General features: G+C 34.9%; 1 protein-coding gene and 1 long non-coding RNA gene across 4 annotated transcripts in view; one reads left to right on the forward strand and one right to left on the reverse strand.

The window, feature by feature from the left end:
• Positions 1–14,549, forward strand: part of LOC148164619 (uncharacterized) — a 51,393-nt gene that overhangs the window by 20,650 nt on the left and 16,194 nt on the right. For all 3 annotated transcript variants that reach the window (XR_015768122.1, XR_015768124.1, XR_015768123.1), the window contains exons 2-3: positions 6,334–6,604; positions 10,270–10,316. This is a non-coding gene — a long non-coding RNA (uncharacterized LOC148164619). The remainder of the gene's footprint in view (positions 1–6,333; positions 6,605–10,269; positions 10,317–14,549) is intronic.
• The window catches only part of TMEM67 (transmembrane protein 67), a 49,380-nt gene that overhangs the window by 5,660 nt on the left and 29,171 nt on the right, over positions 1–14,549 (reverse strand). Inside the window, exons 16-26 of the mRNA XM_028110645.2 lie at positions 14,265–14,363; positions 12,190–12,288; positions 11,854–11,940; positions 10,391–10,490; positions 10,160–10,299; positions 8,467–8,607; positions 5,073–5,153; positions 4,481–4,597; positions 1,259–1,375; positions 1,050–1,154; positions 209–311 (exon numbers count right to left, since the gene is read on the reverse strand). Of these exons, the coding sequence (XP_027966446.1) occupies positions 209–311; positions 1,050–1,154; positions 1,259–1,375; positions 4,481–4,597; positions 5,073–5,153; positions 8,467–8,607; positions 10,160–10,299; positions 10,391–10,490; positions 11,854–11,940; positions 12,190–12,288; positions 14,265–14,363 (1,189 nt within the window). The remainder of the gene's footprint in view (positions 1–208; positions 312–1,049; positions 1,155–1,258; positions 1,376–4,480; positions 4,598–5,072; positions 5,154–8,466; positions 8,608–10,159; positions 10,300–10,390; positions 10,491–11,853; positions 11,941–12,189; positions 12,289–14,264; positions 14,364–14,549) is intronic.

Below are 14,549 nucleotides of genomic sequence, written 5' to 3' on the forward strand. Positions count from 1 at the left end.
AATAATTACCTTTTATATTTTTGTTTCCTGCTACATGACATAATAAAATGAAACACAGAAAACTATAATATCATGAAGTTAACTAAGTTCATTATGTTTCCTTTGTTTTTACATAAAATTATGTAATTAAAAGAAAATAACCATAAGTACTTTTTTTTTCAAATTTTGAAACTAGTAATCAAGTGCAGCAAAGGCATCTGAAGGATACCATTGTAAAAGATGCTTTTTTCCATTGGTTCCATGAATTCCATTCCAAGAATTCTTTCAAGAAGCAGTTTATCTTTTATAAAGTAGTCCATTTCCTTATGAACCTAATATAAAAAGATAAGAGTCATTTCAAAAATAGCAGTAAAATAAATGTTTCCCAATTAATGTAAAATCAGAAAGAGAGAAAATGAAAAATGAATAACAGATGAAGAAAATCTGTTCTTTAAAAAAGACTGATTTTACTGCAAGGGGCTTTATAACAAAATTTTCTTTAGAAATGTTAAATTTTTTATGAGGGAGAGAGAGAGAGAAAGCATGCACAAGCAGGGGGACTGGCAGGCAGAGGGAGAAGTAGACTCCCTGGCAAGGACCCCAGTGCAGAACTTGATCCCAGGAACCCGGTATCATGAACTGAGCCGACTGAGCCACACAGGCATCCCAAGAAATGTTTTATGTTTTAAATGTCTAGGGCTAGATATACTTAAAATTAATTTAAAACAAGCTTTTCAGGAATACAACCATAGCACAGCATATTTCTATAATAAATATAGTAATATTTTAGTAATTAGCTAACAAAATTCCAGTAGACATACTTTAGGGGAATCATCATTATGCTAATAGATACATAAAATGTATATGCTAATAGATACATAAAACGTCACTTTATTTTTATATAAATTGACTCTATCCTTAAGCCACAGTATTAATTTTGATAGGCAAAAAAAAAAAGAAGGGCTCTAAGTCCACTACTTAGTTAACTAAAGAAATAATTGACATTACTGGTTAACTTTTTAAAAATTGTATTTTGCTTCTAGTTGAAATATAAATGCCGACATACATACATGATCGATGAAAGAGCCAAGAAATTTATTCATAGTATGATATGCTTTTATACTCTGCTCAAAAGTACTTGCTGATGAACTCAATAGTCTGGCAGGGCCATTTTTCTAATGTAAAAAAGAGTTAACAATAAATGCAACATGTCTTACGTTCTTGGTTTTTAAGTAACATGAAATATTGGCAAAATACCTGAATTGTACTTTATACAAACCCTTGTTAGTGTGTCATGAATTCTGTCATAGTGTTGTCTCATCTGGCTAGAAATTGCAATCTGAAAAGTCTGACCATCTGTGTTGGGTACCAAACCTCTCTGGCTACACAAATTTTCCTGAAAAGTTAAGAAAATTTAAATAAAGATCATGGAAATTTTGCCCATTTCAAAAAGAAAATATAACATTTTTCTTTTAGTTGGTATCACAAGATTCGGAAGCCAACTGAAATTTTAGTGAAACTATATCTGAGACAGAGATTCTGACATTATCCAAGGTTCCCACTCCCCTCTGGGTTTTACTAATTTCTATGGAGTCATATGCTGTTCAGTTCTCTATATTATCTCCTTTACCCGACTTTAAAAAAATCCATTCTAAATTCATTGTATATTGATATTCGTAGCTTTATGATTAATTTTATTGCTCTTTAATGCATGCCAGAAAGTCTAGTCTTAGATTAACTACTTTTATAATTATAGTCTTTTTTGTTTTCTAAAAACTTTTAGAACATTTCCTTAATTAAATGCAAAAAAAGGTAATGTGATACATGACCAAACAGTTAATGTCATGGACCAGATCTCCATTTCAGGTCTCCCTGATACAACCTGAATCCTGACAACCATAAACACGTAAAATTTTGCATTACCCCACCCCCTAGCTACTTCCCATCCATGCTTCAAGGTCAGCTCAAGTCCTCCCGCCTCCCTTCTTGTGCTTTATTTGCCTACTCCAGAGCTTAATAATCTCTTTGTTTAAATTTAACCTGCAAACATAATATAACACTTGGTTTTCTACAGACTGAAAGGAAGCCTACATGTAGTGAATTTCTCTATTAAAAAAATAATAAAAGCTTTCTTTTTCCTGATTAAAAAAGCACATGCTATTGCAGAGAATTTATAAAATATGGAGAGGTACAAAAAAGAAAGAAAAGAAAAGAAAAATCACCTATGATCTCAACACCCAGAGATACAAGTATTTTAAGGTATTTTATTTCCAATCTTTTGTCCAGGCATATAGATACAGATGGCATAAAACTGGGATCACACTGATTTCTTTTTCACCTAACATTATATCCTAGCAATTCTCTATGTCATTAACTATTCTCTAAAACATGATTTTTATGTCTACCTAAGAATTTCACTGTGTATGAAAACCAACTGCTTTAATATTCTCTTTTTGCCCTTATAAATAACCCCTGTTATGAAGATCCCATATCTAATTAACTATTCACATTGCTAATTATTTCCTTGAGTTCAATTCACAGAATTAGTGAACTCTTAAAAAGCTCTTGGTATATGTATTTCCAAATGCTTTCCAGAAGATTTGTAAAAATTTATCCTGAGACCAGTAGTTTTATGGGTGCCCATTTCACCATGTCCTTGGTACTATTAAGTATTAGCTTTTTAAAAAAAAAAAAAACTTGGCTAATTTGAAGAGTGCAAAAATATTATTTTTTACATGTATTTATTATGAGCTATACATTGTTTACAGCTTCATTAGTCTCCCCTGTTTCTTATCTACATACTTAATAATTATTTTGTCTTTTTCCCATTGAGGTTTTAAGTGTCGGCTTAATGATTTGTATGGCTTTCAATACTGTTATCAGTATCTTTGTCATATTTGTTATGGGAATTTTAGTCAAAATCACGGTCTTTTACTTATATGATTGTTGGCTACATAAATGTTCTCCATTAATAAAGTAAAATCAATTAATATTCCCTTTATGATGCTTTCTATTCTTTATGCTTAAAAAGTCATCTCCCAGTCTCAAATATTCCTTTTTTACATTTAACTTTTCAAACCGGGTATAACTTCTAATAGTTAACCAACCAGTTCATGTATTAAATAAATCGTTTTTCACTGAGATGCCATTATCATATATTAAATTCTTACAAGTCACAGGTGTAGTCCTTTAGTCAATAAATCCTCTTGATTTTTCCTCTCAAGTATTTTATTTTTCTTTTTAAATTTTATTATGGAAGTTTTTTGTTTTTTTTTTAAGATTTCATTTATTTATTTGACAGAGAGAGACACAGCAAGAGAGGGAACACAAGCAGGGGGAGTGGGAGAGGGAGAAGCAGGCTTCCTGCAGAACAAGGAGCCCGATGCGGGGCTCGATCCCAGGATCCTGGGATCATGACCTGAGCCGAAGGCAGACGCTTAACGAATGAGCCACCCAGGAGCCCGTATTATGGAAGTTTTCTAATGTACACAGTACAGGGAACAGTAAACCATCCATCACCCAATCCCAAATCTGTAAATATGTCTGTATGTATCTCTAACTAATAAGGTCTTAAAAAACAAAACAAAAACCCACCATGCCATTTTCACACCTAACAAAATTAATCATTCCTTAATATAATTTAATATTTAGTTCTTAAATTAAATCTCCCAGATTATTCCCAAGGATTTTTGTTTTTAAATTTTTGGTTGATTCAGGATCCAAAGTCTACACATTGTACTTGATTGTTTTGTTTCTAAATCTCTCTTATTATCTAACAGTTCTTCCGACACCACCACCACCACCACCCACCCCTCCTCTACTTTACATGCCTTTGATTTGCTGGAGACACTGGGTCATCTGTCCTGTGAGACATCCTGCATTCTGGATACGGCTAATTGCTTCCTATGGCATTATGTCATTGATCCCTCTATCTCCTCTACTTCCTATAAATTGGTGGTTAGATCTAGAGATTTGATTACATCTAGGTTCCATTTTCTCAGGCAAGAATATTTCACAAGTGATGTTATGTACTTCTTACTGCATCATAACTGGAAGTGATTAATGTTGGTTTTCCTAATTTTTCCTTGTAGTAAGACTGAGCCAGTGTGTTCAGATTATATCAACCTGATAACTCATTATAAAGCTCCCTGTCAACCTTCACTTAATTATTTTGGCATCCACTGATGATTGTACCTATATGCACTAATCCATTAGTCACTACAAAATGGTGATTTACTAAGTTAGAATTCCTTTTATTTTCTTTTGTAAGAAAGAACTTCCCCTCATGAATTATTTGGTTACTCTGAAATACAGTTCATATAGGAACTGTGGGATGAAATTTGATTCTTTCCCTTTGTCAACGTTCAGGGTAATGGGTTGGTACTCTAACTTTCAAAAGTAATCAATGAGGAACTTTTAAAAATATTATTACAAATCCTAAATTAAGAAAAGAGAACCCATCTCTCAATTAAGAACTAAAAGATGTTAAATTCATTCATACCGCTTCTCTTTTAAGGTTCATATTCATTTCTTCCATATTTGTATCTGCATGCCCATGCACTGATCTACCATGAATGTAATATCCAAAGCATTTGTGGGATAAGAGAAACACTGATATCTACAAGAAGATAAAAAAGAAGCAATTAGCAACTCATATAGAAAACAATGAAAATTAAGTTTTTCTTAAAATTGCTTCCTTTCTCTCAACATAAAGAGGGTTGAATTCTTGGAAAATATATAAATAAGACAAAAGGATCGTGTTATTTTTAAAAAGACAGAAAAGAGATTGAAGATATTTTCTAAGAAAGGAAGAAACAGGATTGATATATGAAAATTTTTCAGGAACTCTGCTGAGTGAATTATTTGGTGGATAAGGAATTCATAATTAAGAAATTGCAAATGGAGAAGAAGAAACTAAGGCAGTAAACATTAACTTGTAGCTCATTATAACTATCTCTGGAATTAACAATCAGTGGGAAATTGGACTAAAAAATTCAATCACACCAAATCACTTTCAAAGCCTCTCTTAATGTACTCATGACCTTTAAAAAGGGAAAAATAACAGTTGCAAGATAAAGTCAGAAAGTACTTACATTGCTCATACAGCATAAATCCACAAACTGTCGAATTTTATCTTCTATAAATCTTTCATAAAAGACAGCAAAGAACATGATCTGAAACATTAAGCCAAGTTCATGCTTATTAGCTTTTAAATTTTAATTTTCTTTTACAGCCACAATGTAGTATCTTAAGAAAAAAGAAAGTCCACCCAAGAACACAGTGGCCTCTAAATGGTTCCTATGGGATAAATTCCTACTTATCATTTCTGATTCCTCTGTCACAGAAATAAGGTTTTGGAATTGTGTTAAGATTTATTGAAGGAGCCTATTTTGAATTTCAAAAACTTTTCTGTATCATTAAAACACAACAGGACAAATGTGGGGGAAGAAAGAGAGGGGCTTTAAAAAATTTAGCATAAACCAATGTATTGACGGCCAGACATACGTCTGGTTATGCAATCCTGCCCATCTCCTAAATTCCAAAGCCATTAGAAAACTTGCTGCTTTTCAAATTAATCTTCCCTGACAAGAGTAGCACATAAAAAGCATATATCAAATATTCTATTTCAACTGCAGGTAATATATTAAATATTCAAATGGAATGGTTTTAAGTGCTTTCTTAGCTTTTATAATACTGGAAAGGGAAATTATTTTATAAATCAAAAGAGGAAAGTTTACATCTTAGACCTACTTAGATATATTTCAAAGAAAGATAACATTTCCTAACCATCCAGTTGAAAGGTGTCCCCCATTCATAACCCCCTCCCACCTCTCCTCCATTTACTCCCTATCTCATCTCCCTATTGATGCCCTTCACAGCACTTGCCACAATCTGTAGTTTGTTCTTGTTAAGCATATCCCTGAGCCCAGCACAGTGCCTAGAACACAAAATGGACTCAGATATGTGAATGAATAAATAAATGAATCTAGAGCAACTGATTACTGAACACACTTCCCTAACATTCTGTATACGTCTTGTTTTAAGTCCCTTTAAAGGAACTTACAAAGTTTAAAAACTAAAGGATACCACTTAAAAGTTGAAGAAGCTGGGTTTAGGGAAATAAAAGGAGTAAATAAAGACTAACTATGAGAATCAAGACGACTTCTTTTAAATTTTATTTATTTATTTATTTATTTATTTAGTTAGTTAGTTAGTTATATGAGAGAGAGAGCGCGCGCACGCACGCGTGCATGCACAACATACTAGCAGGGTGAGAAACAAAGAATGAGGTACGAAGGTGGTGCCCGAGATGACTAGTTTCTGCCCCAACAATCCTTTCCCCTTTCTCCTTAGGGACAGACCCCTCCTTGGAGTGGGCACACGGCTGCCTGGCTGAAAGACACCAGTGCGGTGAGGTGTGGCCATGTGCCTGAGTTCTGGCCAAGGAAATGCTGAACAGCACTTCTGAACTGTTCTCCCCGACTCCCTCCTTCAACTCCACCAGCCATCATGGACCACAAGGTGACCTGAGAGATGGGCGTCCTGAGTGGCAGAGCTTCTGAGTCCTGGCGGCAACATGCAGCCACCCTGCGCTGCACAGCTCCACTCTCCTTTCACATGGGAGGTAACGGTCATTTTAACTTCAGCCACTGCTATTTTGGGTTTTTTTGTTGTACTCAACCAAATATGAAAAACTTCAGATGCATTCCTTTAAATTCTCTACATCCAGATGAATCCAATATACTCAGAAAAACGTATACTGGTCTATCTTTAAAATGAATTATTTTCTATTATATTGATGATAAACATCAAACCCCATACTCTTTTGATCCTATCTCATTTCAAATTCTAATTTGTTTGGCTTTCTTTTCTGATTATTAAGCTATCCCTCACTGGATCTACCCTGTAGTTTCAAGTTTAAACAAGTCTCACCAATTTAAAATAAACATAAATTTTAAAAGTCTATTCTCAGGTTACAGAATGCCACCTGGAACCAATTCTGTAGGAATTTTTGGATTTAAATCCTAAACCATGTTTAAAAATAGGCCACGTTTAATTCGGCAGATATTTGTTTGCCAGGTTAGAGGTAGTTTAACCCGATCTTTCTAGAGATCCCATGTTCATTTGTTGACTTAAAAGTTAAAGGAATTTTTAATTAAACAGAAAGCCTTTTTCCATTCATGGGAGTGTCTGGAAGCAAGAGAAAGAAGTACAAATATTAGAGTTAAGTGCTTTAGGTGATGCTTCTTTTCTTCCTTTCATTCTTTTTTTCTTTTCTTTCTTTCTTTTTTTTTTTAACATCTAAGAAAATAGGGAAATGAGCATAGAAAAGATCCTCTGTGGGGTGCCTGAGTGGCTCAGTCAGTTAAGGGTCTTACTCTTGACTTTGATTTTTGGCTCAGGTCATGATCTCAGGGTTGTAAGATTGAGCACCATGCAGGGCCCTGTGTCAGGCTCCATGCTGGGTGTGGAGCCTGCTTGGGATTCTCTCTCTCCCTCTCCCTCTGCCCCTCCCCCTGCTTGCCCTATGCATGCAAACACACACACTCTCTCTTTCTAAAATAAATAAATAAATAAATCTTAAAAAAATAAAAAGGAAATGATCCTCTGCTAGGATCATAGGACCTGAAGCTAAGAAGACTTTAGTTTCAGTTTTCTCATAAAATATTTCAACAAAAATTTCACAAGGAGTACCTGTAATCTGAGTGAGATTTAATGATATATAAATAAATGGAGACAATAAGTTGTTTTTCAAAAAAAAAAAAAAAGAAAATATTAAGGGTAGCTTAGCCTTCCCTATAGTTTATATAAACTAAGCCATGGAGTCCATCCTCTGACTAGAAAGCTGCAGGCTCTGAAAGACCCTTCTGAGCCCACTATTGATAAAAATGTGAACATTCTCACATTGATAAGAATCTAACATCAGGGCGCCTGGGTGGCTCAGTCCGGTTAAGTGTCTGCATTCGGCTCAGGTCATGATCCCAGGGTCCTGGGATTGAGTCCCGCATCAGGCTCCCTGCTCAGCAGGGAGTCTGCTTCTCCCTCTGCCTGACGCTCCCCCTGCTTGTGCTCTCTCTCTCTCTCTCTGTGTCAAATAAATAAATAAAATCTTAAAAAAAAAAAAAAAGAATCTGACATCAGATTGCCTGGGCTCAAATTCCAGTTCTGCCAATCTCTAAGTGCATGACTTTAGCAAACTATTTAGCATTTCTGTGCCCTAGTGTCCTCATCTATAAAATGAGGATGATAACAGAACCTATCTCCAAGGGCTACTATAAAGATTAAATTAATATGTGCAATGCAATTAATTATCACAGTGCCTGGATTATAACCCTAGGTAAGAATTAGCTATTATTGTTGTTCTTGCCATTACCTTCTTTCTGCTGTAGAAAGCAGGATGTGGTCAATATTTGAAGATAATTAGTATGTAAACAGAGTTATAAATATAGAAAGGCAATGTTGCTGAAAAGTATAATCTGTTGTTACCTGTATAATTCCAATGACCAGCCAAAGAGCAGTAGACACTGCATATCTTAAAATGCGGCTATAAGGAGCTATGTAGCTAGCTGGGCTTCTGGAAAGACTAGAGGATGAGTCCATTAATGCTAAGTTCTTGAATCCCACAACCTGGAGTAAAAAGGCAAATTTAAACAGACATACATAAAGAAAATAGTTCTACTCTGAAAATGGGACACTCCTCCCTATTTCTTACCTTAAAAACTAAAATATTTATAAAAGTTTATACAAACAGTAGAAAATCTAGGTAAAAATAATTATCCAGTATTTTTAATTACAAAACAAAATAGTTCATTTGGAATTCTCTTCAATATGACTAAAGGCCAAATATAACCTTATTATTATATACACGGACAAAAGTCAAAAATTTGTCAAAAGAATAAAACTTTCTTCAGTAAACTACCAACGAACAACCAGCATTTCATGCGCTTTTAACATATGCCAGGCATTATGCAAAATACTTTTTTATACTCTTAAACAGTATTTTCCAAAATGTCTTTTAAGGAAGATACCTTCTTTGATAAAAGGAAGCCATGATTAAATAAGTGTGGTCATGCCTTCCACTCTCTTAGAATAAAGGCTCTGGGAATTTTTACAGTGAAGAAATTGATGTGACTTTATTGAATCCAATGTTTCCCAAATGTGCTTAACTAAAAAAATTCTTTTTCATATAACACCTTTTAAAGCTCTATAAAACATTCTTAACAAACAATACTGTAAGTGAATTTTTGAAAAATCATTCATATGCCTTGGATATACACATATTCTTTTGGCTTTAAAAAAGGAAAGCAAGGGAAAGGAGGGAGAAAGGAAAAAAAAAAGGAAAATGGAAGGCAGACAGACATAAGAGTTAATAATTCACATCTAACTTTATATAAGCAGCTAATTCCTAAGAAAAGTTATTACCCACATAACGGTTTTCATAGTTTTCATAGTTCAGTCTCATTCAGTACAGAACACTTCCTTTAATAATACCAGCCAGATCTGTGGGATACCTGTAAAGGTATCAGAAAAGCACGTAGCCACTCTCTACGCATAGTTTAGCTATAGCTCCAGCTCTTGCCACTGAATACAGTCCAGAGTAAGCATTCAGTGATGATCTGTTGAATTGTTGTAGAATTCTAATTCTAATCAGAATGTAAATTAGAGAGGGAGGAAGTTTTTTCAAAATATAGATAACTAGGCTCACCTCAGAGCTACTGAACCAAACATAATCTCTAGTGGTGAGGCCAGGCATAGTAGTTTACAAGAGTTGCCCAGGGAATTGTGATACAAACCAGTAGGGTTTAAAAGCCATTCCTTAGCTACAGTAGTCAAACTGAAAGAGACAGAGTAGAACGGTAATTGCCAGGGGCTGAGAGTGGGGATGGGAAGCTGTTGTTTTGGTTGTGCAAGATGAAAAGAATTCTAGGGGTTGGTGGACAACAATGTGAATGTACCCAACAAGATTGAACTGCATACTTAAAAATGATTAAGATGGTAAATTTCATATTAGGTGTATTTTAACACAATTTTTAAAAGACACTCTTTGTATCGGCTTGATAACTTCAGAAAACTCTTCAGAAAACTTTAGAAAACTCTTCCATGAAAATGTAGCTGGAATTATACGAAATTAATATTTATGAGGTACACAGAAGTTGCACACAATTAAAAAAGTTTATACCTCCAAAAAAAAGAGGACAGTAAGTATTTGAAAGAGTGGATTAATTTTTCTCACAGTCTGAATTTCATTCCATTCATTTGCTACAAAATATGTTCTCCATATGCTCACAGGAACCGTGGCACTCCGAACACCACCCTCACCTGGTCAGAGAGATAAAGTAAGTAAAAGAGTTTCATCTTTGTTCTAGAAAAAGCAGCAAAAGAATTTTGGTACAATGGTTATTTCAGTTACCTTCAACAGCTTTAAGAACCTTTCCTTTAGGTCGCTCCCAATCAATAAAGAATATATCTATGGTAATCTGGGATATAAGCTTATGCAAAAATTGCAGAGCCTGAAAAGGACAGAACACTTGAAAAGTATCCACATTAAGCCTGATTATGAATACAATGATTTTTTTTAAGAAACAAATATCCTGTAATCACAAGAATATACAATTTTCACAAATGACAAAGTTATCATATCATCAGGGGATCAGTAGAAGCTCATCAAATAACACGGAATCAACAAATTCACAAAATTTTCATACACATTAATTTGCCTTCCCTTCTCTTTCTTTAAAATAGGGATGTGAAAAAAGTAAACATCCTACCTCTTCCTCATACAGGGGCCATGCCTAATTGACTCTCTTTCCCAAGGTTTCCAAAAGCATACTTTTATTTTCTAGACCATCTGATTTCTTTATAAGTAAAGGTATTTTTCAACTATAATTGGCTGTCTTAATTAAAGCTTTAAGAAGCCTTCACTATCTTTTTTTCTATTCCTGGTGTTGAGATACTTAATGTTTAAAATGTGTTGTTGAAACACATCTTTTTCATTTAACAGAAGTAATATGTTTAATCTAGGGTGTTCTTCCTAGTAGATGCATTATTCATCAAAGGATAAAAGTGTAAGGATAGGATGATTTCTCTCTTCAAGGAGCTCACAGATCAGTGGGAAAAGCAGACACTGAATAATCACAGGACCATGGGATGAGATCTACTAGGGGCATGTTAAGGAGCTTCACATACATTGACAGAGAAATGAAATAGGGAAAGGGGATGCCATGAGAAGAGGAGGAAAGGAATATGGAGACAGAGAAAACAAATTCTAAGACAAATTCAGCATGTTATCCAGGGTGGTACCCTTTATTGCCCATTAAAGAGGTAAAATTCATGCCTAAAGACATTTTATCCCATTGTGAATGCATCTTCAGACTTTAAAAAAGAAAGTCATATGATGAATTATCACTTTACCAAATTAGCTATAACTTGTATTAATCCAAAAATACTTATTATGGCTTTTTAGGAAAATTATTTAAGCTAGATTTTCAGAATGAACTACCTATTATATTTCCTTGGTAAAATAAAATAATTCATGCTTCCTTTTAAAATCAAACTAAATTTGGGGCGTCTGGGTGGCTCAGTTGTTAAGCGTCTGCCTTCGGCTCAGGTCATGACCCCGGGGTCCTGGGATCGAGCCCCGCAACAGGCTTCCTGCTCAGCCGGAAGCTGCTTCCCCCTCTGCCTGCCACTCCCCTGCTTGTGCCACTCTCTCTCTCTCTTTGACAAATCAATAAATAAAGCCTTTAAAAAATAAAAATAAAATAAAATAAAGCTAAATTTTACACCAAAGATTTTGAAAACATTTTAATTTTAATGACTTACGAGTTTAATAGCAGGTCTTTTAAATTCAGGAATCTGTCCTTTGAAACTTACCTTCAGAGCAAAAGCACATCCCACATAAGTAACAAGACGTTCTTCCTGAGCTGGCACTGGTAGCAAAACAGAGATAGATTTCTGTGCCTATGATAAAAATTACACTGTTAAATATGACCACACAAGGTTTTTAATAAGCACAATTTATAAACCAAAGATGCATAGAAAAGGAAAGTGGTGATACTCAATAAACAGCACATTCAAGAAATGGTGGTTTAGTACTTGCCTCAATACTCTTGGTCAGAAATACCCCCAAGTAAAAACAGTTCCTTTATAAAGACAGCTTACCAGTTATTCAGGTATTAACATTTAGGTTAAATTCGGGAATTCACTTACTTTGAAGAAAATAAGCCAATAAAGACCTGTTCCCACAGTGATGATAAAGAAAACATTGGCCAGATCACCAGCGTAGTACACCAAGAATTTCATAACTGTCTGCAATTTAAAAAGAGAATTATAGTTGTTATAGACTCAATCTATTTACACTATCACTTTCAGTAACATAGTCTCTACCCAGTTTCTCAAGCTTGAAGCCTTATTTCATGTATCCATGGATCACCTAGTTATAAAGCCCAACTGTGGCCATCTCCTGGATTCCTTTGGATCTGTACCTTTCAGTCTATTCCCAAAAGCACCTGTCTCACCCAACACTTTTCACCTTTCACCATCTAAGAAAGTTACATTGCTTCCTAATTCTTTCCTACTTTGGAGCCCTCCACCCCAATCAGTCCTTCACACTACCACCAGAGTTAGTTTTCTAAAATGTAAATTGGATTGTGTCACTCCGTTTCCTAAAAATGTAGTGACTCTTCACTGGAGTGTAAATTCCAGACCCACAGGGTCCTTCACAACCTAGACCAAAATGGACTTTTTAGCCTCACCTGCCAGTTCCAACCACTTACTCTCTGATTAACTTGCATTTCAATTATTTTGTGGAATGAAATGGGCATTGTTTATTGTTTCATCAAATATTCTTTTCTTCTTCTCTATGGCAAAATCTCATGAGCTCTGAGAATAGAGACCAGATCTGTCTTTGCTCACTATCACATCCGCCAGCAGCTGGTAGTGTTCTTGGCAATCAGAAAGTAGGTCCTCAGTGACTATTTTGTGGAATGTACAGATAACCCAACCCAGCCTAAAGTTCACTTCTCTGGAAAGCCTTTCTTTCTATTTGGAATAGTAAACCAAGCCCCCTCCTCTGATTCCTTGGCACACTGGCTTTGGTGTCAGGAAGATATTCTGGTACAAACAAGTTACTATGTTGCCTTTCTCATGTTCTTCATCAGCAAAATAGAAATAAATACCACCATTACTGAATTGTAAAAATTAAATGAGTAGAGAGGCACCTAGGTGGCTCAGTCAGTTAAGCGTCCAACTCCTGGTTTTGGCTCAAGTCATGATCTCATATGTCATGAGACTGAGCCCCACATTAGGCTCCACACTCAGAGGGAGTCTGCTTGGAGATTCTCTGCCTCTGCCCCTCCCAGTGCATGTTCTCTCTCAAATAAATAAATACATCTTTTAAAAAATATATTTAAAAAATTAAATGAGTAGGAAGTTTATTTTACTTCTGCCACAATTTCATTCTGCATAAAATGGGAATGATAATAATTGTATCTGATTTCACAGAGCTATTGTGAGGATTAAATAAGTTATGTAAATAAAACTTAAAAAAATGCCTAGCATATATTCAATAAATGTTAGATAAAAATAAAAACAAAGATAAATTTACAAAAGATTATATGAGAAGTAAAACTATAAAGTTAATAGAATAAAACCTGGGAGGATATCTTTGTGATCTTGAGATTGGGAATGTTTTCCTAAAAAATATTCTAGAAGCATATGAAAAACTAATCAGATGTGACAATATCAAAATTTAGAGTCTCTGTTAAGCAAAGTAACACATAGATAAAAATAACAGATGGGTCATATTTGGAGGAGATATTTTAGCATCAAAAACCAAAAAGGGATTCATATTTAGAAAACACAAAAAAAACTCCTTTAAATAAACCAGAGAAACTGGAAACCTAATAGAAAAATTTGCAAGGGATATAAACAGGCAGTTTACAGAAGGGGAAACCCAAATGATTAATAAAGTATATGAAAAGCAGAGAAATGAAAACGAAACCAACAGTGATGTACTACTTATACTGCCAGACTGGAAAAAAATGGGAAGGCTGGAAAAATATCAGGCGTTGGTGAGGATGTGTGGAAACTAGAACAGTGCTGCTGGTGGGAGTGTAGACTGGCATACAGCAACGTGGGAGGGGAATGAGGTGTGCATATACCTCTCCTAGTTATACACCCCAGAGAAACTTAAGGCAATTTTTAGTTGTTCTCCAGCTGTATCTTAAAAGGATACAAAGTAGTGAAAAGATGAAAATATACTTTAAAAACTCCTGATATCATACCTGTAAATCAATCATGGGACTCCCAATGCGTCTCTTCCACCCTGCTGTCTTCAGAAGAGATGATAAAACAGCCAGTCCACCCAAAACACCCAAAGCAATCTAAAAAAAAAGAACATTTTTGGAATATGTGTAATTTCCCCCATCAATGTTCAAATATGCAAATAGAGTATAAAGATGTGCTCAAAAAATGGTGGAGGGTGTGTTGCAAGGACATAGGGACCAAGTTGAAGGAACTCCCAATGGCTAACTCTAGGACAATTTGAGCAAGAAGACAGATAGTAATGA

Source organism: Eumetopias jubatus, unplaced genomic scaffold, assembly GCF_037043125.1.
Source record: "Eumetopias jubatus isolate StellerSeaLion01/CBP00866 unplaced genomic scaffold, mEumJub1_p1.0 scaffold_4, whole genome shotgun sequence".
NCBI classification, from domain to species: domain Eukaryota; kingdom Metazoa; phylum Chordata; class Mammalia; order Carnivora; family Otariidae; genus Eumetopias; species Eumetopias jubatus.